This window comes from Myxocyprinus asiaticus, chromosome 32 (assembly GCF_019703515.2).
Source record: "Myxocyprinus asiaticus isolate MX2 ecotype Aquarium Trade chromosome 32, UBuf_Myxa_2, whole genome shotgun sequence".
Classification (NCBI taxonomy): domain Eukaryota; kingdom Metazoa; phylum Chordata; class Actinopteri; order Cypriniformes; family Catostomidae; genus Myxocyprinus; species Myxocyprinus asiaticus.
Genome location: NC_059375.1, coordinates 17,008,676 through 17,036,417, shown reverse-complemented (window position 1 = coordinate 17,036,417; position 27,742 = coordinate 17,008,676). Strand labels below are relative to the sequence as shown.

The 27,742-nt window shown below is 38.4% G+C and overlaps 2 protein-coding genes across 4 annotated transcripts in view; both read right to left on the bottom strand.

Annotated features, from left to right (window-relative positions):
* Positions 1 to 511: 511 nt before the first annotated feature.
* On the bottom strand, positions 512 to 14,453 carry LOC127422835 (serine/threonine-protein kinase SBK1). Its single transcript, XM_051666630.1, has 4 exons — positions 14,253 to 14,453; positions 6,128 to 6,338; positions 5,626 to 5,828; positions 512 to 3,603 (listed from the first exon to the last, which is right to left on the bottom strand). Exons 2-4 carry the CDS (start codon positions 6,297 to 6,299, stop codon positions 2,797 to 2,799), a joined length of 1,182 nt encoding a protein of 393 aa, XP_051522590.1. The 5' UTR covers positions 6,300 to 6,338; positions 14,253 to 14,453; the 3' UTR covers positions 512 to 2,796.
* Positions 14,454 to 21,601: 7,148 nt separating this feature from the next.
* Positions 21,602 to 27,742, bottom strand: part of LOC127422831 (uncharacterized) — a 60,279-nt gene continuing 54,138 nt past the window's right edge. For all 3 annotated transcript variants that reach the window (XM_051666622.1, XM_051666623.1, XM_051666624.1), the window contains 5 exons: positions 25,820 to 25,937; positions 25,270 to 25,398; positions 23,391 to 23,612; positions 23,108 to 23,237; positions 21,602 to 22,700 (listed from right to left, as the gene is read on the bottom strand). In XM_051666622.1, the coding sequence (XP_051522582.1) occupies positions 22,109 to 22,700; positions 23,108 to 23,237; positions 23,391 to 23,612; positions 25,270 to 25,398; positions 25,820 to 25,937 (1,191 nt within the window). In that variant the 3' untranslated portion in view covers positions 21,602 to 22,108. The remainder of the gene's footprint in view (positions 22,701 to 23,107; positions 23,238 to 23,390; positions 23,613 to 25,269; positions 25,399 to 25,819; positions 25,938 to 27,742) is intronic.

Below are 27,742 nucleotides of genomic sequence, written 5' to 3'. Positions count from 1 at the left end.
AAGTTGTGTTTTTGCTCTAAATTACATTTTTCTTCACTGACGGTTAGATTTAGGTTGGGGGTTGGGGATAGAGAAGAGGGTTAATAAAAAAATGCATTACTGTTGACTATTACCTAAATTAAAACTAAATAACTAAAAATACAAATTGCTTTTGGTGCCCCCCGTGGACATTTGACCTCAGCAACACTTCCAACTTTTGGCCACTTGAATTTCGATAACCACAGACCAAATTTCATCAGCAGAACTTTCGACCTCTTTGCACTGAATTTAGTGCGAGAAGTCTGTATTAGTAATATTAGCATTTCATTTAAATTTTTCAATAAACAATTCCTTTGTAATGTTAAATTAAGCTATTTTTAGGTTTAGATGTTTTGAAAATAGTGTTTACCAACAGGTCTCTCTCTCTCTCATTTATTTTTTTATTTTTTTGCTTCGCTTATTTGTTGATAGGATTAATATGAACCAACCCATAAGTGAATCCTAAAAAAAAAAAGACGTGCACATTTCTGGCCAAGATTTATTTTTGAATAAATCTGAACTTACAGGAAGACAGTTGTATTGCAAAGACAGAATTTGGACATGAGTTTCAGAGTTTGTTTTGAAGTGACTAAAAGCCCACTGATAGCTGATCAAAATCACCATAAACCAAAAAGCTTGAGCAAAGTTTAGCACTTTCACAAAAATCACAAAATCCTCAATGGGGTGTTCTTTTCATTTGTTACTAATAGGGTAAAAACACTGCCACTTTCTTGACTAACTCTGCATTTAATGCCAAAAGTCGACATCTCATGGTCAGGAAGTATAATTGCACAATCAGCAGAGTTCCACAAAATGTCTTCGATATGCAAGGACACGATATTTATGCTGTTATAGACGAATGGCCCACTTTTGATGTGAAGAAGGCTATTATATCTAATCTTTTTTTTCTTCTCATATTACCAGTACATGTTGATATTTCATGCAGAAAAAATAAAAAACATTTAAACACAAAATATATTGTACCAATTCCAATAAAAACTTAAATGGCAAACTCAATTTCTCAGCAAGCCTAGAGTCTTCCCTTTAGACTTCTTTAAACTTGACCTAAAATTAAATCACTTTCATAAGTTGACGGCAGTGGTGCAGGCATTACTTATTTCTGCTTCTAATGGGGCTGCATACATACAGGCTTTTTCAGGTAGTTCTTTATCTCAGTGAGAAATTAAGAACAACAGCAGCAGCAGCATACAAACACGACACAACAAAACTAACAATTATTAATTCGGCTTGATCTTTTGCCCTACGTCATCTACTACAATTGCACTCTGAAACATTATGCAAGAAATTTGACAGCAAATTTTCACATTACAACATTTCTCACATATCTTAAATCATTTTTTTTTTTTTAAATAGATGTTTGCTTTACTCAACATGCAGTTATTAGAATGTGATTGCACACATCTGCAATGTCTTTCTTTTGTGTTTTGGTTTAAACCAGTGTAGGAAAAATATAAGTAACAAAGACTTAATTAAAAGGAGAAAAAAAACAAAAAAACAGGCAAAAATACTTCTTTTCAACCTGAAAATCTTCAAATAGGTATGTTTACCACTTTGACTAGTACATAAAGTACAACTCAAAAACAAACTGTTTTTGCAACAGAAATCTCAAAGTCAAACTCTCAAAAACAATCGAAAACATTAGGAATAAACGTTTAGCTTTTTCTCTTTCATCTTTATTTTTTTAATTCTTGTCAGTCATGAGTAGTAGATAACTACCTGACATCTGTTTGATGGGAGAGAAAATAAGCTTTGATGTGCTGCCGCACAATATAAACAGAGTTTGGCACAGCTGCGTCAACAAAGTACCAAAACAGATGATATTGAAAACATTGTAAACTACTTTACGATGTTTGTAAACTACAATAGATCAACTGAAAAAATATATATCTAGAAGTCCTGATAAATTAAGTAAATTCAAAACAGTCTACAAGTCTTTATAAACATTTTGAGTACATGCAATACGACATGATCAAAGCACGTCATGATAAACCTGAAAACGTTCGTTTTGTTGCATGTAATGAACGTTTTAGTAAATCAGGCCTTAAATAACTAAACAACTAATTTGTACGCACAAACCCTCAAACACTCACACACACTCACGATACTACAGATGCATATGTCATACGTTCTATTTTCTCATCTATGTCTTTAGGCCCAATTTTCGCTGTTTGCGTACATTTGTCAAAAAAAAAAAAAATGTAGATCCCCGATATTCTCCTTTGCTCTCATCTCCTTTTTTGCTTCATATATTGCTTTTAAGAAGTTTTGGGGAAGCCTTCATAATCTTCCCACAAACTGGATTTAAGCTTATAAATCTTCCTTTCAATACACTAATTTATTGGTTCATTGCTAAGCCATGAGTTAGAAAGTACGACCTACACAGTATTTCATTGTCTCAGCACAACTCGCCCTCTTCACAGACTGTTTTCTACTGCAGAAATACGTACATTGACGTACAAGGAATGTTAGCAAAGAAGCACAGCTAAAGGCTGGTCTCATTTAACGAGCCAACTCACTGAACACTGTAGAATCAAATAGATACAGATCACAAGTTAAGTTCATCTTCATAAACTACACTGTTTACATAATTTTTTGCTTAGTTTCCATCTATTTAATAGTGCTCTTGTATTCTGCAAACTCCTTTCAGGACATGTGCGAGTGTTTGAAAGTTTTAGTCACTTGTGTATGCGTCTGGTTGTGTGCTAAAGTTGATTTTGTCGGGAAGCTGTGAATTAACTTGCGCATACTGACCAGTCTCTAAACGCAGATCTCTATAGGGGTTGTGACCAGGATGCGGCTACTAGGGGGGCTGTCTCTGGCTGTGCGCTCATAGCTATTGGTGGAAGAAACGGAGCTGTTTGTGGACACAGAGGTGAAGTGGTGCGCCGCGGCGGTTACAGGCTCCATTGCGTTATTTTTGCTCGTGCTGGCCACTGGCGACAAGGTCTGCTGTTTCATACGGTTCACCAGCAGCTCTTCCTCCTCAGATGAAGAGTTCAGCACAGCTTGTTGATGGCTTCCACCACCCTGACCATCCAGCATCCAACGGTGGCCAAAATGCGCAAACATCTCTTTGACGGAGCACCGTCGTTCCTGCTCCAAGGACAGAAGCTTTCGAAACATGCGCAATGCTTCATCCGTGAAGCGGCGCCACTGTGACGGCACCGTACCTGTCCTTCGCTTCTGCCAGCGCACAAACTCCTCATAGAAGGTGTCGGACGGCATGGCCTTCTCCCAGGGAAAGTTACCAGTGAGCATGCAGAAGAGGAGCACTCCGAAGGCCCAGACGTCCGTGCTGTAGTCCACGCAGAAGCCCTCGTGTTTGGACGTGTCGCAGAGCTCGGGAGCCGTGTAGGGGATGGTTCCACTCACACGTTTCACTGGTGATCCAGCTCGTCGTGTCATACCAAAGTCTGACAACTTTACCTTGCGGCACTCCTTGTCAAAGATTAAGATGTTCTCGGGCTTGATGTCTCGATGCACCAGCTTTTTTGAATGGAGGTAGTCCAGGGCAATGGCCACTTGATGGACACAACGCTTAGCCACTGGTTCTGGAAGACCCACCTGTGAGAATAGATTGGAAGCAAAAATCAGTCACTGATGCATAGGGTTGTGATCCGAAAGCCAGTTCCATTTTTTGGAAAATATCGAAACCATATGAATTTCATGACTTTTGGGTCCGTTAATAGTTCTCGAACATGCATTTAGTACTAAAATACTCTGACAGTGTTTCCTGCAGAACATTATGTGGCAGCGAAGCCCCACTACTGAATCTACAGCGTGAAACACACAGAATGTCCAGTGAAGTCCGAATCCCAGACAAATGATTCTGAGCCGGTTCTTTTGAATGTACAGTGCAAAACATACAGTGCTACCAGGTAGTCCGATTCCCAAACAAATAACTCTTATGAGCTGGTTCATTTTAATCTACAGCATGAAACATTCAATGCAAACAGTGTAGTCCGATTACCGAACAAATGACTATTCTGAGTCGGTTCTTTTGAATTTATGACACGAAACATACAGCACGAACAGTGTAGTCCGATTTCCGAACAAATTACTATTCTGAGTCAATTCTTTTGAATTTAAAACACGACCAGTGTAGTCCAATTCCTGTACAAATTTCTCTTATGTGACGATTCTTTTAAATCTACAGCACAAAACACACAGCAAGAACAGTGTAGTCAGATTCCTGAATTAAAGACGCTTATGAGCCGGTTCTTCTTAATCTACAGCGCAAAACACACTGCACAAACAGTGTAGTCAGACTACCAAATACATGACTCTTCTGAGTCAGTTCTTATGAATTTAAAGCATAACGAGTGTAGTCCGATTCCCGAACAAATGACTCTTATGAGATGGTTCTTTTGAATCTACATTCGAAACACACAGCAAGAACAGTGTAGTCTGATTACCGAATGAATGACTCTTTCCAGATATTCCAGAGTTATTGCTGTTTGTTTCCTTAACTTTCAATCGTGACCTGCAGCAGAATTGCGCTGCAATAGTGGGGTTTTCCTCTTACGTAAAACTCCGGGATTCCTAAAATGTACGAGCGCATATACGTGAATGTGAGGGACTATCGATATTTTACATTGGTGTGTAAAAATGGCTATAGTTTAAAGTATATGTGCTTTTTCCTCTGCACTCCCAGAAATGTTGAATTCTTTCCACTGTGTTGACTTGTTATTGGGCTCCATCCTATGACATTAGTTATTCGGTCTGTTCACGCACATGCGCACTCTTCAAAAACCTGTAAGAACACCGCTTAAGCGTTTACGTGACCACATTAGCCACGTTCTCTGGGAGAAAACCTGTTGTGTTAAACCACTTTCTCCTAATCCCTTAAATGACGTAAGGAAACCGGCGTTCTCGTTTACATGACGCTTCTGAACACCGCTTTCTGCAAAAACCCTGGAATAAACCGTTTCCTTAAGTGCATGTAAACACTGACTCTTACAAGTAAAAGATGCTGGCTACCACCCCTGGAGTTCGCTAGTTCACTAGTTCAAATCCCAGGGCATGTTGAGTGACTCCAGCCAGGTCTCCTAAGCAACCAAATTCGCCCGGTTGCTAGGGAGGGTAAAGTCACATGGGGTAACCTCCTCGTCGTAGCTATAATGTGGTTCATTCGAGTGGGGCGCGTGGTGAGTTGAACGTGGATGCCGCGGTGGAGGGTGTGAAGCCTCCACACGCGCTATGTCTCTGTGGCAACGCGCTCAACAAGCCACGTGATAAGATGCGCGGATTGATGGTCTCAGACGCAACTGGGATTCATCCTCCACCACCCGGATTGAGGCGAATCACTACGTGACCACGAGGACTTAAAAGCGCACTGGGAATTGGGCATTCCAAATTGGGTGAAAAAAAAAAAACATTAGTTAAAGCGATTACTGAATTAATTTTACTGACATGCAAGTCATATTTTGTATATAATCTATGATATTTCGATATTTTTAAGAATGACTTAAATGTCCAAAAAGTGTTTAATTACTTTTTGGGTCCACTGTATATAAAGAAAGATTTAATAACTTTAAAAACCATTAATGACTGTATTACACCTGCACAATTATGACACGCCATTACCTGTGGTGGAATAATATCAAACAGGTCACCAGATGGGGCATACTCCTGTGCAAAAACGTAGTACTCTTCAGATTCAAACGCAATGCCAAACATATTGATTATAAAGGGACATGGCGAAAGATAGAGGGAGATGCTGTACTCTCTTAAGAAACTCTTCAGCTTGGTTGTTTTCTTCTTTAGAAATTTCAGAGCCATCTTGGTGCCTGTGGGTTGAGAAATTAAGAGAAAACAGTTAGGCCCTTAATCAATATACACATCATGTCCAAACGTATGTGGATACCTCCTTCTAATTAACAGTTACTAATAGGTGAATGAAATCTAGCATACAGCCATGCAATCTCCTATTCAGACAAATAGTTTTTGTAGAATGGGGTATTTCTTTATTGTTCCAGCAAGACAATGCCCGTGCACAAAGCAAGGTCCATCAAGAAATTGTCTACTGGGTCTGGAAACCTCAACATTCCTAAACATTTAAGTAAATTGTTTCGGAGCTGTGCTATACCTCTGATCTTATGGATGACAAGGTCCACCTTCCCATAGGTGCCTTTCCCCAGCTCCCGTATGACCTCATAGTATTTATTGATCTCAACCTTCTCCAGATTCTGAGCTGCAAAGAGCTGCAGTTCCTCCAGGATGTCGACGGAAACACGTGAGACGACAGGAGATGAGCTCATCTTGCATGGGAACAGGCTGCTGTCAACCGCTGGTCCTTACTGTAAACATAAAGAACACAATATATACAATATAATATAGTTTAATATTAGAAAATGTAAAAGATGTGGGTCATAAAACTGCTGAATTTAAAGGAACACTTTTTTAAACAACATTTACTCAAAATTCACGAGAAAAAAAAAAAGTGCTTTATACATTGACAAGGCTGTCACTAGATTCTGGAACTGCTTGTGTCAACAGCTTTTGATGTCCCACATTTGTAAGTTGCTTTGGATAAAAAGCCTCTGCTATATGATTAAAGGAATAGTTCACCAAATATGAGAATTCTCTCATTTACTCACCGTTATTCCGTCTCAAACTTGTATGACTTTATTCTACGGAATATCAGACGAAGATTTTTTTGGAGGGTGAATACGGTGTTTAAGTGCTTTTGTCCATACAATGTACTGTAACTCAAGGGGTCCAAAACTTTCATTTACTCATGCTGCACATCCCAAGATACCTCCAAAAAATGCCTGCATTAAAATATATGAGTAAACTCCAGCCACTTTCTCCCCATCTGACACGTGTTTCATTCTGAAGTGATCACCTCTGGAAACATTAAGGCTTGAAATGCCTCGAACACAACCGCAAATCTGCAGTTTTTCCTACTTAAAAATGTAAAAATAGCCTGTCACCAAGTTTGGGGTGTGGAACAGGGTTTTTAAATGGAAACAGACAAAAATACACTTCTTCACCACCTTTGCATTTGCTTCTTCGACCCACACCAGGTTTGTGTACATGACAGACTGAAGGGGCTGTGTTGAAACTGACTAAAAACTTGGAGAAGGTTATAGCTGCAGGCAGAGCTCCAAAAAAGAGGTGGGAGCTCCAAACTGCCAGCAAAGATAAAGGGAGCCCCTAACTTAACACTTTCCCTAACTTTAACCATGTGTGGAAGTGATGCTCCCTTTTGGAGTAACCCCACCCTCTTTTGGAGATTCCACCCCCATTTGGAGATCTCCTGCATGCAGCTTTACCTACTGGAAAACTATTGCCAAGCAGTCTCACATACATCAGCAAGACCAGTAGCATGCATTAAGAAAATAAATAAGGTAAATTTTGATTTCATGCCTAATTAAAAAAAAAAAAAGTGAACTATCCACTGACAAAGTAGGTTTTGGAACTTCTACTAGGCACTTTTGTTAATCTACCAATCAGCCATAGAAATATTTGTTATAAATACAGATAATCTCAAAATGGCATATTTATTGATGTCCATAACTAGTTCTAATCTTATTGAATCAGAAAGCAGTAATACACAATGTCTGAAGAAGCACGGCCGATCTTTCTCGCAGCGGTAAGCACTGCAGCGACAAATGGAGGCAATTTGTTACTGCCAGCAAATAAGAAGTGCTTAGTTTGCACTGCAGGTTTAAACAAACAGCCGTGACGGCTTGAGTGTGAGCTGATGTGTTGCTCAAAGCGGAATAATTTTCCTCCTCACAGCTTATATTATTGACCTTACATGTCCTGACATCAGCCTTTTTACCTCTTTCAGCACGGCCAATAACCTGGGGGAGACATTATTAAACAGACTTCAAACACTGTCTAGAAATAATGACATAAAATCACACCATGAATTCACAGTGAGTGAGGTACATGCCAGAATGGAAGCTGGGCTGGTGCAATATGACTCATCAGGTCAAAAGCTGCTAGCTAGCTTATGTGGCTTAAGGCAAAGTGATGCAAATATAGAACAAATCTCTGTTATAAAATGTCAATCCTCTACTGTGAATCTTGAAATCTAAAGTAAAGACCTCGTGTTGTCCTAGACATTACAATAGTCAGAGTAAACGCCATACTTACTTTTACACGAATGAAAGTGAGGCTGAGAAGGATAGGGAAGGCTGGTGGTGGCGTAGTGGGTTCAAGCACAAAAACTGGTAAGCAGAGGGTTGCTGGTTCAATCCCCACAGCCACCACCACCATTGTGTCCTTGAGCAAGGCACTTAACTCCATTGTCCCTGTAATAAATGGCTTGTAAGTTGCTTTGGATAAAAGCGTCTGCCAGATGGATAAGTGTAAGTGTAAATATACAGTCCAAAGAACAGTCTAAATTCCTGAAGCAAAACCAGAGAACCTCTGACTTAGAGTTTAGTTGGCATAGATCCGTATGACAGCCCCTAAGGTTGTCAGGGCAAAACACTGCCTGATTTCCAGCAGAGCCAGAAATATTTGCCAATATGAAGGCCATCATCTGTTAGCACCATTTTTCAGTGCAATGTTATTTCAAAGGTGGTGGTACACTGCAGAACGCTTCAATGGCAACCGGATTTTGCAACTAACTTTTCCTGCTTCTCATCATTACACACCCATTTAAAATAATGAAACAGTAATGGCTTATTTATTTCTGTGCGCAAGCTATTTTGTCATTCTGATAGCTCCACAGTTATCAAAGTCACAGCCATGAAAAGACAGACAGGGGGATGAATAGGAAGGAAAGTCAGGGGAGGTGAAACACAGGGCTTCAATCTCTCTTCTGCCAGCCTCGTTTTCCCGCTAGAATATAAGTCACTCCCGCTCTGCAGGTCTTGATTGTGCTTTAGAAAGTAGCAATGCATTCTCCCTACAGACCCTGCTTTTTTTCCTTAACTAACCCTTAAAGAGTTCTTGTCTTCTTTAAATGATTGACTTCCCGCATTTGCTTGTATATAGAGGCACAGAATAGAGGGATGAAGGTGTAGGATTCTGAAAGAGGATAAATAGAAAGTCAAAGTGACAATCCAAGGCTTCTGTGTCCAGACTGATCATACTGTGAATTCAGCAACAAAAGGTCAGAAGTTTTGCTGCTGAAATCAGTCTGTTCTTAACAAAATTAGAAGCACTGCCCCCAATGGCCAATGTTGGAAGTGTTGTTGAACATATGGACATGCGTGAGCTCCAGTTTCCCGGTGAAGTGTCCAAAGAGTGGTGCCAAAAGTTTTATTTTTTTGTTGTAAATGATTTAATACAGTCAACAGGAATAAATATTTTATAAAGCCTACACCCTAACCCAAACCCCAACCCTAAACCTAACTGTCAATGAAGTAAAAACGCAATTTTAGGGTGAAACGGCACCCTCTGAATCGTGCTTACTATTGTTTATGTGAACGCAATTACTTCCTGGTACCCAGGGGTCCAGAACCCGGGTCTCTGAAGTTGCTCATGCAACACGCTACGGGTAAGATCAGAGGGAAAGGTCACCACAGTTGAAATGATGCAAACATGTCTGATGGGGAATGCAGCTTGTCAATAATTTGGCCATATAGAGTTGATTTAAGATTACAAGAAATTTTAGAAGCAACATTTCCTGTGTGATCATGTTGCTACGTCAATATGATAACCTTCAGTTGAAAGAGTGAAATTGTGAATATTCTACATTTAGAGATCTATACTTTGTCACTATAGACAGTCACCTGACATTTGACCTTTGCAAATCATGTGAAATTTTTTTAAACATCTATATAGCAGCATATCATTTAGAAAGTTTGTGTATAATTTAGCTAGTTATCCTAGCTTAATATGCAGAAATAATTATATGTAAGCCATTCGTAGGTTGATTTCTCCGAAAAGTGTAAACACTGTTGCACTAACAAAACATTGCTCTACGTGATAGCACACATACATTCTCTAGATGCCAATTTGATGTGTGCGTTTTCTTCTGAAGTCATTTTTAAAGCATTTGCCAATCTACAATACGTCTCTAAATGTTTACTTTCAAACTGCATAAGCATATTCAGCACGTTTTTGAGAAATTAATGAATTAGGAAGTATGTAAATCTGCTTTTTATCAGATTTTTGTACTCAATAATTAGAATGGGAAGCTTTTCAGATGATACACCCCTGGGGAAGTATGCATGTTTACTGGGGTCAACCTGACCACCCTGACAAAGCAACACTGGCTCAACCAATGGCATGAGTTTAAGGAAGGAATATTTGTTTGTGGCATCAGTTGGCAGAATGGGTGTTCGGGACACCTTTTTGCAATTCTTGTTGGTAATGCTAGTGGCACAGAAAGTACACACTTCATCCTTCCAGAACAATTAAATGTCTGGAGCATTCTGGGCAAAGCAAAAAAGAACATAACAAATTTTGCAATATTCACTTTCTTTTCTAATGTGTATGAACTATTTTTGTTTAACCAATCTTACAAGCTTAGCTGTTGTGCACCTGGCTTACACCAGTAACCAATAAACCAAGCTACCCCTATTTTAGCACTATGTAAAGTTGACTAATTCCTCAAAACGGTCATAGCATGACAGAAGCTAACATCCCCACCACTATTCAGGAAAACTGCGTAGTTCAACATTGTTCAGTTATCTTAAATTACGCCTTTAAAATCCATTTTTATGACATGGTTATTGAGCATGGCTACGTTTTCACTCTAAAGACTCCTGCAATGAAAAACACTCATGGTGGTGCTTTAGTAATCAAGCCTTATATCTGGCCTGAACATTTCTAGCTGAAAGAGATATCAAGAAAAAGCATGCAGCCAACCAAGCTGAAGCAAAGCCAAGTTAATTTTCATGTAGCAATAGACACTCAATGGCTCAATTTCAGCTGGCAGAAATTTTTCAACCTCTTCAACTTAACTCTTTTCGTGATTAAGTTTTTCAATCTCCTGATGCATTGCATAAGACATTTAAATCAAGCTTGCAGAGGAGATATCAGATTGCCCTTACCAAAAAAAATAAAAATACAAAAATACTGTGGCTGTACTGCGATACAGTGATTGTATCAGATGGTTATATCATGGTACATTTATATATGCCATGGTACTAAATGATCACCATATACATTTACATGGAACTCAAAGGTACCTCAAAGATTACCATGGTACTACTGTGGTACATAAAAACCATAAAATTATCATGATACATGTCCCAAAATGGTACTATTCTATTTTGTTTAAACCAATATGTTGTTGTTGATTATCAAAGCAGATAAAAATCTTCTAGCATCCATATGAAGCATGTGGACAGCTGTTAAATCTTGGACACAAATGCCTGCTGGGACACTACTGTATATATTTGGTTAGTGAGGAATTAAAAGAACAGGAGGTCATGTGGAGTAGAGTCATTTATTAAAAACTGTGACTGTCCTACCTTGTGTTCAGACCACAGGGGTGTAAAAGAGAGCACCGCTGACATCTGACCCACAAACACATTCACACATAAAGTAAACACACACAGGCTGCAAAATAACAATATGGAAGACAATCGTGCCTGTAAGATAATAAAACCAGAATTTCCTATTGATCAATCTATCTATCTATTAGGGATGTCATAAAATATTGATTGGCACGTTATTTTATCAATATATTTTTGAAGCATCGATATGTTAAAATTAAACATTTAAATTAGAAGCCTAATTTGCATGCTTTCCAATTCACTGGCAGTTGGCCTCTTTTTAACAGTATGGCGTAATAGCATAGGGAAACCACAAGGTGTGGTATAACATTTACTGAAGCTGATCGCAGTCACGATCACACACTCACACACAAACACAGGATGAGCTGAAGCGGTGCAGCAGATGGCAGTCCAAAGTTACGAAGGTTTTTGTACTTCTTCAAGAATGAACAAAGTGACGTTGATGAGTTTGCAGGTTAGTGAAACTGGTGTAATTTTGCAAACTGAACGATTAGAAATGGTGATGTTATTTATGCAATTTCTCTATATGTAGCCTTGAACAGGTCTTTCATTCAAGCTGTGAAACCACAAAATGACATACTTGTAACTGAAAATACATTGTGTAGGCTCTATGAAAGATACACAAACACAATATATCATCCACTGATGGCTAGAGTAAATAATCTGTCCTCTGATAATGATTTGGGTCCAATTTAATGGAAAACTATGCAAGTTGCACTCCATGGCGCTGCAGAATTTTGATGCTGAGTGCGAAAAATGAGTTGAGAAAAATGTTTGAAAAGATAAAAAAAACTATTGTGCAACAAGCAGCCCAATTTATATCTGGAAAAAATCCTGATATACTGATAATCATTGGGAAAATCTTACGATTATCGATGCGTGGCATCATCGATCCCAAGCCCACTATCCATTAGTATCTACCTATCCATACATACATCAATTGATTAATCTATCTAGTATCTACCTATCCAACTGTTTATGTATCTATCCATCCATCCTCCCATTAATCTATTTTTTATCTACCTATCCATTCATCCATCCATCTAGTATCTACCTATCCAACTATCTATGAATCTATCCATACATCCATCCATCCACCCATCCATTAATCTATTTAGTATCTACCTATCCATCCATCCATCCATCTAGTATCTACCTATCCAACTATCTATGAATCTATCCATACATCCATCCATCCACCCATCCATTAATCTATTTAGTATCTACCTATCCATCCATCCATCTAGTATCTACCTATCCAACTATATATGTATCTACCCAGTGGCGGTCCTAGCTTGTATGGCACCCTGGGCGAAACCCGCTTGAACATGTCCCCAAAGTTGATGACAGGGGTGGGGTGGGTATGGTGCCTTGGGCGAAATCCACTTCACCACACCCCCAAATTTGTTGACCTGAGACCCCCCCCCCCCCCCGCAAGATGCCGCCCTGGGCAACGGCACATGTCGCCTATGCCTAAATCCGCTACTGTATCTATCCATCTATTAATCTATTTAGTATTTACCTATCCATCCATCCATCCATCTAGTATCTACCTATCCACCTCTCTTTTTATGTATATATCTATCTATCTATCCATCCATCCATTAATCTATTTAGTATCTATCTATCTATCTGTCCATCCATTTATCTATATATCCATCCATCCATCTAGTATCTACCTATTCAACTATCTTTTTATCTATCTATCTATCCATCCATCCATCCATCCATCCGTTAATCTATTTAGTATCTATCTATCTGTCCATCCATTTATCTATATATCCATCCATCCATCTAGTATCTACCTATTCAACTATCTTTTTATCTATCTATCTATCCATCCATCCATCCATCCATCCATCCATCCGTTAATCTATTTAGTATCTATCTATCTGTCCATCCATTTATCTATATATCCATCCATCCATCCATCCATCTAGTATCTACCTATTCAACTATCTTTTTATCCATCTATCTATCCATCCATCCAATCTGAATCCTTTAATATGTTTTGTTCCACTGAGCAGCGGTACCTATGGACAGTGAATGTAAGTTGCACTGATGGCCAGCATCCACTAGAGGTTATCAACATCTGAACAGCACACTCTTATTCCCCAGGCCAGCCTGCACATTGAGCTCCACGCTCATTTTTCATCTAGCCTCTGACAGCATCCATTTAACGGTGTTGAGTTCTGGGTGACCTGCGGATACCTGCAGACTCATCCTATACGCACTGAGAACAACAGCACCAGACACATCACTGTGCTGCCTGCAGAATGCAGCCTCTCTCACACAAGCAAAGGCTCTCTATCTTTCTTCTTATGGGGGAATACAACTGCATTTTGAACAGGACAAAAGGAGTTTCATCCATAGGTCCAATTCATATGAGTATCCAACCTGCTCAGAGGAAAATTATTTTAGATTTTAAAAATGTTTACCTGTACAGAACATGTATATAATAATAATAATAATAATAATAATAATAATAACAAATCAAAACTACTATTAGTAATAATAATGTAATAATTATTAAAACATAATCACAGTTTCATTTTTTCATCAATTTCATAGCAGCATAGAGAAATATTCTGCAGTGCTGTTAAAGGTCGGCTGAAGCAGTAACCTGAGGCTATTTTTCATATAACCCCATCATTCCCAACCAGGACAGAACATTATAATCGAACAACAGAGAATTATACCTCAAGCCTACCACAGAATTCATCAACTGCTGTAATGTTATACAATTGTTGTCGCTATCAAACCTTTCTGAAGGAATTTACTCACCATGAAATCCGTTCAGAACACCGGGGCTTCCGTTTCTAGCCTGAAAAACAGCGGGTCGCAGGGATGTGCATCGATTCTCTTGGTACTCTCATGGCGGGTCTCTCTGTTTAGTTGGAGAATCAGTCGATCAGCCGCAGCAGAACTCACTCACTCCTGCGGCAGATTGCACTGCGCTTCTCTATTGTGCTGCTGGGGGAAAATCAAAGCTTCCATAGAGCAGCTGAGAATACCGCCCACTCTGAGCGTCAGCCAATAGTAGCACAGATCTCTCCCTCGCGTCAGGCGATGACACTCCGCCTACTGTGAACATCAACCAATAACAACACAGGTCACTCCGTCGCGTCTACTAAAGACACGCCTCTCAGTGTGAGCGTCAGCCAATGGAAGCACAGATCGCTCCGTCACTGGGAGCGTTCGCCAAAAACAGCACAGGTCGTTTTCTCGCGTCAGTCTGTTGAAGTACATGTTGCTAAAGCTGCATTTTATTAGTGTAACTATTGTTTTAGTGGATATATAAACTGATTAATATTGTGTAAAATATAATTTGTGAGAGATTGTGTATGCCCATGATGATAAATGAAAGTGACTGATTCATGTGGCATTTCATAAACCATTATCTGTTTTCCAGAACAGTAAAATTACAGTTGGGACATCTGTACAGTATCTGACTGTCATTTGAAAAGAATAAGCAGAAACAAATGCATAATCTTCACTGAAGATCGGTTTTCTTTGTATTCATAAATATGTTAATGTGCGATTTTACCATTAGGGAAATCTTTTAAATTATTTTTATTTTTTTTATGAAAAAAACAAATTATATTTTTAACAGATAAATTATAATAGCTTTAAATGTTTACCTAATTTTAAGAGGGTTGAATGGTGAAATTTGCAATAATCTTGTGGTCGTTCCCCACTTAGACTTTTACTGCCCTTCTGCAGTTAGTTTATACACAAATACAGCTCTGGAAAAAATTAAGAGACCACTGCAAAATTATCAGTTTCTCTGCATTTACTATTTATATGTATGTGTTTGAGTTAAATGAACATTACTGTTTTGACAACAGTAAAGTACTGACAACATTTCTCCCAAATTCCAAATAAAAATATTGTCATTTAGAGCATTTATTTGCAGAAAATGACAACTGGTCAAAATAACAAAAAAGTTGCAGTGTTTTCAGACCTCAAATAATGCAAAGAAATCAAGTTCAAATAATTATTATTATTATTATTATTTTTTACAATTTTATTGATTCCAAAGATAAAACATACAAACACATTACACATTAAAAATCTTAATTTGCATCAGACGAAGCTTCATCCCCAGACTCTGAATTAACAGGGAGTAATACACTGATGCTTCATGACCTTTCGCAAAAGCAGTAATCACCATGACCAGAGTATCTGCCGCTTTAGGGGGGTGTACACTACTCCCAAAAATAGTACAGAGTAGGTGGCGCAGCTGTAAATACCTAAAGAACTGAGATCTGGGAATCTTAAAATGTTGAACCAAATTTTCAAAAGATCTCAACACTCCACTCTCATATAGTTCACTGAGTGTAGTAACCCCCCTCACAATCAACTCTGACCAACAGAAATGGGACTTATTAATATGTAATTTAGGGTTCAACATTTAAATAAATGTCCGAATTAAACACTCTGGACACTTTTGTCTAAACCACGTTCAAATCCGAGATTACAGGGTGTAATTTAACTTCTCCGGTTAGTTTAATAGAAAGGCTTTGCAATGGCGAAATAGGGGCAATGACTTCTTGTTCAATACGAAACCAGGGAGTGACCAATGAGCCAAATATCTGAGACTGAACGCATAATAATAAAACAAAATCTTGGGTAGGCCTAGCCCACCTTTGTCAATCAGCCTATGTAACTTATTGAAACGTAACCTGGGACACTTACCATTCCAAATGAAGGACTTCACTATGCTATCAAATTGCTTGAAATAAGAGAGGGGGATATCTACAGGGAGAGATTGTAACAGGTAGTTGAATTTTGGAATACAATTCATTTTAGTAACATTAACCTTTCCAATCATAGATAAATGTAATGAAGCCCACCTGTCCACATCGCTCGAAAATATTTTTATTAAAGGGTCAAAATTAACTCGGACTAAATCACATAAATTTGCTGGGAATAAAATACCCAAATACTTAATGCCCTGTTTGGGCCATTGAAAGGCAACTGGCTGAAAAGCCGTTAATGGGCAGTACGCTGTCAGAGTCAAAGCTTCGGATTTAGACCAATTAACTTTGTATCCCGATAATTTAGAAAAGGAATTGATAATTCTGTGGAGGCAAGTCATAGATCTAGTGGGGTCAGAGACGAATAATAAAATATCATCTATGTAAAGCAAAAGCTTATGCGCCATACCTCCTGCCACCACCCCTGGAAAATCATCTTCCCTTCTTATCGCGGCTGCTAATGGTTCCAGGGCAAGACAGAACAATAATGGGGAAAGATGACAACCCTGCCGGGTGCCCCTGTCCAGAGGAAAATAATCTGAAATTAATCCGTTTGTTTGTACCGCCGCTACAGGGTGTCTATAAAGTAATTTAATCCATCCAATAAAAGTATTTCTGAACCCATACATTTCCAAAATCTTAAAAAGATAATCCCATTCTATCACATTAAACGCCTTTTCGGCGTGAAGTGAGATGGCAGCGACTGCAGTCTGATCATTTGCCACTGACCACATGATATTGATGAGACGCCTATTGTTATCAGAAGAGATACTGCCCCGAATAAACCCCACCTGATCTATATGTATAAGAGGTGTCATAACTGAGCCAGAATTTTTGACAAAATCTTTACATCTAGCTGGATCAGGGAAATTGGACAGTAACTCTTACACTCGCTTGGATCTTTGTCCTTTTTAAGAATCAGACTGATCCGGGCTTGTGTCTTGGTTGGTGGAAGCTTTCCATTCTTTAATGATTCAGTATAAACTTCTAACAAAAGTGGAGCCAGTTCTGTAGCATTAGATCTAAAAAATTCAGCGGCAAAACCATCTGGCCCCGGAGCCTTGCCTGTAGGTAAGGCCTTAATTACCTCGTCAAGCTTCTCCAAGGTTATCTCAGAATCCAGAGAATTCCTTTGCTCTGTCGTCAGTTTAGGGAGTTCTAATGGTTCCACATCAGTAGACAAAGACGTGGAACTATAGAGATCAAGATAGAAATCTTTAAAGGCATTATTAATATCAATGGCCGAGGTAAAAATTTCACCACCAGCAGATTTCACTGAGGAAATGGTGAAAAAGACTCTCTGTTTTATATATCTAGCCAAAAGCTTCCCTGCTTTATCCCCTGACTCAAAGTATGACTGTCTTGCCCTGACTAACCAAAACTCCACCTTCCGTGACAAAATAGTATTATATCTGTATTTCAATCGGGTAAATTTTCTGAGGCCATCAGACGACATTCGGTGCTTCAGCTCTGCCTCGGCACTTTTAATATTCCCTTCCAACTCCACGAGTTCTCATGCTTTGGATTTTTTGGTAAATGAGGCATACTGTATAATCCAACCACTAAGAACTGCCTTAAATGCCAACCAAGCCACGCCCACAGAAGATACTGAGAACCAGTTGGTCTAAATATAAACACTGATTTCAGCCTTTATCATTTGTTGGAAATTGGATACATTAAAGTGCCAACTATATGATTTCTTTTTCTCCGTGTGTGGCAACACCTCTAAACTCACCAGGGCGTGATCTGAGACTAAGATGTTTCCAATTGAGCAATCCACAACAGATGAAATGAGGGACTTAGATATAAAAAAAAATTATTCTAGAATAAATCTTATGGACTGATGAAAAAATGTATAGTCCCTACCAGATGGGTTCAAAAGTCTCCAAATATCTGTAAGACCAAGATTTTTACACATCCTGTGAAGCGTCAGTGTTGCTCTAGGGGGCTTACACACTTTTGCTTCACTATGATCAAGGACTGAGTCCATCAAAATATTAAAGTCTCCTCCCAATATTATGTCATGAGGGGTGCCAGCGGCTTGCAACATCCCTTCAAGATCTATAAAAAACCCCTGATCATCAGCATTAGGTGAGTAAATATTAGCCAAAATCAACCTTTGCCCCTGAATTTCAGCTAAACAATAATGACTCTTCCTAATTTAACTTTAATCTGTTTGAGACATTTGAATTGTAGATGTTTACTTATCAGTGTAATGACTCCACTGCTCTTACTTGAGCCAGCACTAAAGAAAACATGTCCACCCCATATCTTCCCAAATTTTCCAGCTTCCTGCGGGGAAAGATGTGTTTCTTGAAGAAACACAATATAATATTTCTTACATTTAAGAAAAGAAATAACCTTCCTTCTTTTTATGGAGAGAGACAATCCACTCAAATTAACATCTGACATTTTTATATGATAGAAAAAATAAACTGTGTGTCAAAAACAAAATTATACAGACCACATTCCCCATTAGTGAAACAAACAAACCCTGAACTTCCCCCTGAACAAAACAAACAGAAAAAAGAAAAACGTGCGCATGAAAGTGCCAACCGGCGACAATCCCTCTAAACTCAAAAGGTCCATGGACACCAACGAGCCCCCACGACAACTTTGCCATCGGATTGCTCAATTTTGCCTCAAAAATTTGTGAGGCAAAATTACATAACAGAGAATACTTTGTAAAATAAAGCCCAGCAAATAGGAAGAATGAACACAAAGAACGTGTAGATTCATTCACAGAACTGTCTCAAAGGTGTGTTCCTTCACAAAACAAATTCCAGCTGATATAAAACCATTCAGATTCCTCGTAACGTAATCATTCCAATATCCCGTAAAAATACTCAACAAAACAAACTCCAGCCAGCAGGAGGAATAAGCACGAAGAACGAACAGATTAATTCACAGCTGTTCCAAAGAAGTGTTATTCAATAGAACAAGCTCCAGCCGCTAGCCGGAACCAATACAAAAAGAAACAAAACCGGCATCCCGGTTCCCTGGATGGTCGAGTCAATTCACTCGGAGGGCGCATAAAAGTATATACCATGACTTACACAATCCGTCAACTTTATAAAAGACATCCTTTGTGTGAGCATGTAGATATTTTGCGGTCATCCGTAGTGTCCACTCTCAAACTGGCCGGGAACTTCAATACAAAAGTAATCTTTCGTCAATGCAAAAGTTTCTTTAAGGAAAAGTGTTATTCACAAAACAAACTCCAGCCGCACGGCGGAGCCAACGCAAAAAGAAACCAAAATGACGCCCAGCTTCCTCAAAAGCCAGAGTAAGTACAGCGAGTCGACCCACTCACATGAGAAACACCCAATGGTTTACTCACCCATTGTTTCTATAAAAGACATTGCCTGATTGGGACATGTAAATATTTTGCGACCGTCCTTGGTGTTTATTCTCAGTTTGGCCGGAAACATCAGAGCAAAAGTGATCTTTCGCTGATGTAAGAGTTTCTTACATTCCTTGAACCGATCGCATTTCTCTCTTGTCGAACTCGCAAAGTCCGGGAACAAGAAAATATTATGGTTCTTCCAAGAAAGCTTCCCTTTGCTCCTTGCCTGGCGCAACACAAGATCTTTATCGGATGATCTCAGAAATCTGGCCAGAATCTATCGGGGCCTGTCTCCCTCAGCAAATCTGTGAGCTGGGACTCTTGTGAGCTCGCTCGATTTCCAGTTTATGGCCTGTTGTGTCGAGCAGACTCGGGAAAAGCTCGTCTAGGAATTTCACCATATCTCTGCCCTCCTCATGCTCAGGAATTCCAACAATTCGAATGTTATTCCTGTGGCTTCTATTCTCAAGATCTTCAAGCTTTTCAAGGAGATGTTCCAAATCAATTTTGGTTGCGGGCGGATTAACGGTTAATTTCCTCTCCGAAGATTCCAGAAAATCGATTCGTCTCTCAACATCAGTCACTCTTGTATCTATCTCAGAGAATTTTATTTCCATCGCCGTAATCAATCAATGTATTACAGCGACATCCTCCAAGTCAGCAAGAACCTTCGTCAACATCACCGACATGTTGGACAACTGACGCTGGATCACCTCTCCCGCCACGCCATCCAAATCGAGTCTCCGGTCTGTAGGCCTGTCGGGGCTTTCATCCTGAACACGTAAGTGTCTTTTAATGTCTCCAGAGCCCAAGGATTTTGACTTCTTTGCCATGTTTTGCCTCAAAGAGCAAATGTGTAACTGGGTGTATCAAATTTCACCAGATTATAACATGAAAATAATAAAAAATTTAGCAAAGTGCGCAGAGCTCGTCGCTCATACGTCTGCTTCTTGCATGGCATCACGTGAACCCCCCAACACTGCAACTTTTTTGTTATTTTGACCAGTTGTCATTTTCTGCAAATAAATGCTCTAAATGCCAATATTTTTATTTGGAATTTGGCAGAAATGTTGTCAGTATATAGTTTATAGAATAAAACAAAAATGTTCATTTTACTCAAACGCATACCTATAAATAGTAAATCCAGAGAAACTGGTAATTTTACAGTGGTCTCTTAAATTTTTTCAGAGCTGTATATATATATATATATATATATATAAATCAGGAAATTATACTTTGCACTTTTTCCTAGGAAATTTATTTTAAAAATTGCATATTTTTTATTAATTTTTTTATTAGTTGTTTATAATTTGTAATTTGCTTTTAACAGATAGATTGTAATAGCTTTAAATGTTTACGTAATTTTAAGAGGGTTGTAAGGTAAAATCTTGTGGTTGTTTCACACCTAGACTTTTAATAAGTTTATACATACATGTATGTATAAAATAAAATAATAAAACAAATAGAGGAAAGTGTACTTATGAACATTTTTAATAAAGTTCCTAGAAAAAAAGTGCAATTTGTTTTTATAATAATAATAATTATTATTTTAATTATTTGTGTACAATTTGTAATTTGCTGTCCCCAATACTGCCGTCATTACCATCATATCAAGCATTTTGAAGAACAAATTAGTTTTTCAAAAAATGGTTTGGTTATGATAAAAAAGTGACCGGGGAGCACTGAAGATCAGAAACGTAATTTTAAGATTTTAAAATGAGAATTTTAATTCAGAAATTATTTTAATAAAATAAAAAAGATAATTGACTGCTAGATGACTTTTGTTAGCAAGGTTTTCCTCCAAAAAGTGTGAAATGTCATCACATATTATACCAAAATCCACTTGAAGGCTGATCAAGGCTATGATCTAATCTTTAGTGCAAGACATATGATAAACATTTGAACACAGATGAAACTTAGAAGTATTTCAGCAGAGATTTTGATTAGTAATAAGTGCCACTAATTGAATGATCACCATAATACTGTTATTGTTTGACTGGACAGAATGAATCCAGACAGACTTCAGATAAGGTGCCCTTTCATAAAGTTTCATTTATTTACTGACTTGATAATGGCATTCTAAACCAGGCCCAGCTCCACAGGGGGGCCTGGGTAAGCCTGGCCCACCCAATCATGAGCTTGGCCAACCTTGGCAACCACACCCCCACTCACCCCTCCAACCGGTTGGGCCAAACGGAGGGTCCTATGGTCAACCTTACATCTAAGAGCTGGAGCCGGGCCTGTTCCAAACAGTAAAGTTACACCATTAAAGCCAAGTTTTATGAAACAACAAGTTTTGCAGAGTCTTCGATTACATGAAAATTGAACACAGAGAACAGCTTTGATTTAAATTTAAATCTAAACAAACTGGCACATAAAATGTATCAGTACAAACATTACGAGTTAAGAACATGTAATTGAATATAAACTGGCCAGAGTTCTACATTTAACAGTGCACAGTAATGTTATTCTAGAATAATTCAAGATTTCCAGTGTAAAATGAATTATAAACTGGGTAAGGTAAAAAAAAATGGCTACGCAAATAAAAACAGCTCTAAAGACTTGGAATGCAGATGCTGGGCGAGGTTCTTAATACGACAGAGGCGAACATTCTGTACATCCCCAGCGCCGTATACTCTATATATGTGATATCTCTCTTTCTCCTTCAGTGCAAAATCCAGCTCATTCGCAGACATGTGGATAAAGTGTCTCTCTCGCTTGACTGTTGTCTTGACCTCCACAAAGATCTCTTGAGTGCTACCAGCTCTTTGCCTCTGATCTGCAAAGGTTAGCTTAAAGTCACATGGATGGCCACTCTCTCCTGTCTCATTGAACCAGGTGATTTCAGTCGGAGCTGTAGGACCTCCGCTGGCTTTCCAGTGAGAAAGAAAGGAGAAAACCAGCTGCTCTCCCCACTGTCCAATACAGTCTGTATCATCAAAGTCTTTGGAGAGCATCAGAGTTTGGGGCAGGGTACAGTCCAGAACCAGATCCTCCAGGACTGCCTCTGGAGTCAGTGGTTTGGTCCACACTGCACTGTCAAGCACCACAGATGGACGCTGTAGACTTTTACATCCCTGAAACTGGCTTGACAGCACCTCGGCCACCTGGGTTGGATTATTGCTACTGGATAAGAAAGAAGTGAAAGAATTTCAAAATTAAGAGAAAATGCAAATAAAAACAATAAAAACAAGAAGCAACAATAAAAACAAACCCCAGTCACCATTAAATGATTTACTTAACTTACATTTATTCTGTTCTTCAAACAAAGCTATAGTAAGGCTTCAGAAAACTTGGAATATACTGCACTAGTTGTTTGGACCACTTTTATGGTGCTTTTTGTCATTTTGGGGCTCGATAGCCCTGGTCCTTATTGTCTTTCATTATATGGAAAGTGCGACCATATTCTTTAAAAAAATTCAAATTTTGTGTTCAATGGAAAAAGTAATACAGGTTTGGAATGATATGAGGTGAGTAAAAAAAAAGAATTTTAATTTCTGGGTGAACTATTCCTTTAAAAAACAAACACATACTGCAGTGAGTGTGGCTGTGGTGTGTGTTGATCTACGGCTGTAGGTGGTTGGTTGGTTTTGTCCAATGTAGTTTTTCCTTGTTCATCCAAAACAGGCTTGACGTCCTGCTCAGTGGCCTCTTCCTTTATTTCTGTAAGTCAAAAGTGTTAATACAATAAACACATGAGATGGTAACATTTTGTGGACAATATAATTTTTCTACAACCATTAAAGAGCAAAATGCATGGACACTTGCCATCAACTCAGCTATTAACTACTTTTTGAATCACAAATGTTTACTGACCTGTGGTGTGTGGGGTATTGTCACTTGGCTTGGGACCCTGCACATGTTGAGCTCCCAGATCTACATGGACAGGGGGTTCTCCAGTTCGTGGATGGATGCTTGAGTTTGATGAGCTCCTCTCAGCTCCAGAGCCTGATGGAAACGACACCTTCACAGGAGCCAGAGAAGCAGGAGCAGCAGGAGGAGGCCACATCTTCATCACCTCCTCAACAGCTTGGCTGCCTGAATACACAAAACACACATCCATTACAAACTTTGAAATAAAAAGATATTTTAATGTGGTCAGACTTCAAAGGACACTAATTACTGATAACAATCTATATGTGTACAACATACAAAGGCTCATCAGATGGGACATTCAGTTACATTCAAAATCTCGGCAAGACATTCTGGGTGATTTTCACCCAACCTGTCAAGAAAAAGCACTGGTCCCATTAAAAATGAAGCCTGTTTTTAGGACCATTAAGATTTTTACATTATGACATTATTTTCATGAAAGCCCCCCCCCCCCATTCTCATTACCACAATGTGGAAAAAAGATGGTCATTCTGATGTTCTCATTACCACAATGTGGATAAAATATGGTCATTATGATGTTCTCATTACCGCAATGTGGATAAAAGATAGTCATTATGATGTTCTCATTACCACAATGTGGATAAAAGATGGTCATCATGATATTCTCATTACGCAATGTGGATAAAAGATAGTCATTATGATATTCTCATTACCGCATTGTGGATAAAAGATAGCCATTATGATGTTCTCATTACCACAATGTGGATAAAAGATGGTCATCATGATATTCTCATTACGCAATGTGGATAAAAGATAGTCATTATGATATTCTCATTACCGCAATGTGGATAAAAGATGGTCATCATGATATTCTCATTACGCAATGTGGATAAAAGATAGTCATTATGATGTTCTCATTACCACAATGTGGATAAAATAGGGTCATTATGATGTTCTCATTACCGCAATGTGGATAAAAGATAGTCATTATGATGTTCTCATTATCACAATGTGGATAAAAGATGGTCATCATGATATTCTCATTACGCAATGTGGATAAAAAATAGTCATTATGATATTCTCATTACCGCAATGTGGATAAAGGATGGTCATTGTGATATTCTCATTTCTGCAATGTGGATAAAAGATAGTCATTATGATATTCTCATTACCGCAATGTGGATAAAAGATAGTCATTACGATGTTCTCATTACCACAATGTGGATAAAAGATGGTCATCATGATATTCTCATTACGCAATGTGGATAAAAAATAGTCATTATGATATTCTCATTACCGCAATGTGGATAAAGGACGGTCATTGTGATATTCTCATTTCTGCAATGTGGATAAAAGATAGTCATTATGATATTCTCATTACCGCAATGTGGATAAAAGATGGTCATTATGATATTATTATTTCTGCAATGCAAAAAAAAGATGGTCTTTATGCTATTCTAATTCCCGCAATGTGGATAAAAGATGGTCATTATGATATTATTTCTGCAATGCAAAAAAAGATGGTCTTTATGCTATTCTCGTTACCGCAGTGAGTAAAAAAGATGGTCATTATGATATTCTCATTATCGCAATGCGGAATTAAAAAGTAAAACATTTGGACGTGTATGTGTCCTGACAATATTATTACATTGCAAAAAGTCCCAATGACCCTAAATGTAGGCTTTCTTTTCTTTATGGAAAATATAATTTCACAATTGTTTTTTTTTTTTTTTGGTATTGATATGGGGTTAAATATGACTAAGACATTTTCTTGACAGGTATTATGATAATCACCCATCGAACTGCAACAGCATAGTCAGAGTTTTGAATATATTCATTATTGTCCAGCTACAGTCTGTACCTGAACTGCTGCCACCTGTTTTATTAAGAGAGGCTTTTGGTGGCCAGCACACCAGCCTGTCCTCTTTATTCTGTTCTGTCTGCATTTCCTCCTCCTGCACAGCTGCTGATGAACGGACCACAGATGACACTGCAAGAAAACAAGCAAACTCTTTAAATGCAATATAACAACTATTGTCAAACTACCACCAATGAATTACCATGTTACGTTACATAATAAAGACAGTACCAAATAGGTATATTACACCCAAATTTCAAATCACAACATACTGTATGTGTTCCGCTCATGTCAGTGAGCAGAGCAACAAACAAACCTCAATTAGCATATGTGCACTATGTGTGCGGTGTGTGTGTATGCGTGTGGGGGGAAATGAAGGAATGAGGGCAAACAGCGCAGATTAAACGGGAAAAGAGAAATCAAAGGAATCAGCTCAGCTGTTAATTCTGCAGCTGTGCTATAGATGAGGTTTCAAACCACTGTGAGTAAAAGTATCTGACTCAGGGGAACTTATTATCTGTCCCTAGTGGCCTGTTTTAAGCTAGGTGCTCACCGATGGTTTCTGCTTTAACCTCCACAGGCTGGGGTGCTGGGACCTCCCATGGTTCCTCATTTGGGGGGAGTTCTGGAGTGTTCTCCCTGTACAGAAACCTCTGTAAAGCAGCTTGGTCCTGTATTACACACAATAAGACAAGTCACATTGTATCATGGACAGGAAGTTTCTCCTTGTTTTGTGAGTCAAAGTGAATTATCGTTTGTAACCAATTTTACTTCTGTAATGTGATGAATTTCAGAGTGAAATATGATATTAAACATGAAAAAATATATTAGGGCGGGATTTGGATCCACTGGGAATTCAATGGATTGTGAAAAGTGGGCATTACATACCAGAATGGAGTTGGTTTTTGTAAATTTTCACTCTGTGAATGTTAGTTTCAGTTTAGTTTTATTAGTGTTTTCTACTTTATTATTATTATTTTTTTATGTATATCTAATTTTAGTATTTTAGGACTGCCAAAGGTAATATACAGTATACTTGCATAGTGTAGTTTAGTTTCAGATTTTCCAGTTATGTTGGTTTTATTTTTAATTCAGTTAAGAAAAATGTTTTCATTAAGTTTTCATTAATGATAATAATTCTGATGCAAGTTTGCTACAACAATTCCTAAATAGTGGTTTGGCTGTTGGTTAAAATTTTCCAATAGCGCACACGGCCAAAGTGAAGTCAGTTAAAAAAGGAAAGTCGTTTGAAAGCAAAAGGAAGTCTTTGAAAATGTTTCTCTTTGAAATTAAATCCATCGATGAATTGTTCATGTTGACTTTAATAGCTTAATATATTGTAGATTACACTTGGTCAAGAACCTTCAGAGAACCTTCTCTGTTCTAATTAGTCCTTCCAAAGTGTGTTCAATTGGCACCCCAGTTCAGACTGAAATACCCATGTGACTAATCCACTTGAGATGCACCCAGCCACTGCAAGCTCTTCTCTCTGATCTCAGAAGCCACGATTGAATGAGTCACTGATGCACCTCTGCACAAAGTGAGTGTTAACTACAAATCCATAACCAGTGATATGGATCCAGTCATACCAGGTGTGAGAAAACTCTCTAAATAACCCCTCATCTTTATCTTAACCTCGTGCGACCCTGTGTCCACATGCGTGGACGTTGTATTTTGACTTCGCTATACGCAATGCATAATTTAAATGAATAAAAATTGACTGAATACTGTTCACAAGACTCTAGACTGTAATTTAAAGGGTTAAACTTCTGCCACACTGAGTCATGTGACACAACAACATGACATCGAATTCCTTGAAGTGCTCGTACAGACGCAGCGCCAACAAAAGTATCTCTGGTAAGATATCTCAAGGTTTTTTCATTGAAACCTGTTTGGTTATAAAGAGCAAAGTCTCTAGTTTCGTTTGATATGCTGCATTAAAAAATCAGTTCATTTTTCACGTGTCAGCGCCCTGATAAACATATGTCCACATATGTGGAAACTGACCGCATTTCCTCAAAAGTAGTTATTTTGAATAACTTTCAACTCTAACACATCTGTGGGTCATTTTGCTTTATTTTAAATATACATTTTGGTATGTTTAATTTTGTTATCTCTGTGCAATACTGTTCTAGTCATTAACATTAGTAAATGCATTCCTATATATTTACTGTGCATTTTCACAATGAGAATCAATGGGTTCATCCAAAAGCTTAAAAATGCTGCATTCAGAGGCTTTATATGGAGTTAGGATGAAAATAACGTGCATTTCAAACTGTTCTGAGACCAGTGCAGACAGACAGCACACTGGAGGTTATGTTATTCACTAAATAGGGAGCATCCTATAGCTTTCTATGCATTCAATCCTAAAATCTGACCAAAAGTTCAGTTTCAGGCTGCAGATGATGTTTGGACCACTCAACATGTTTGCAGACATGGGACAATGGCAATCAGTACATTGATTCAGAATTTATAA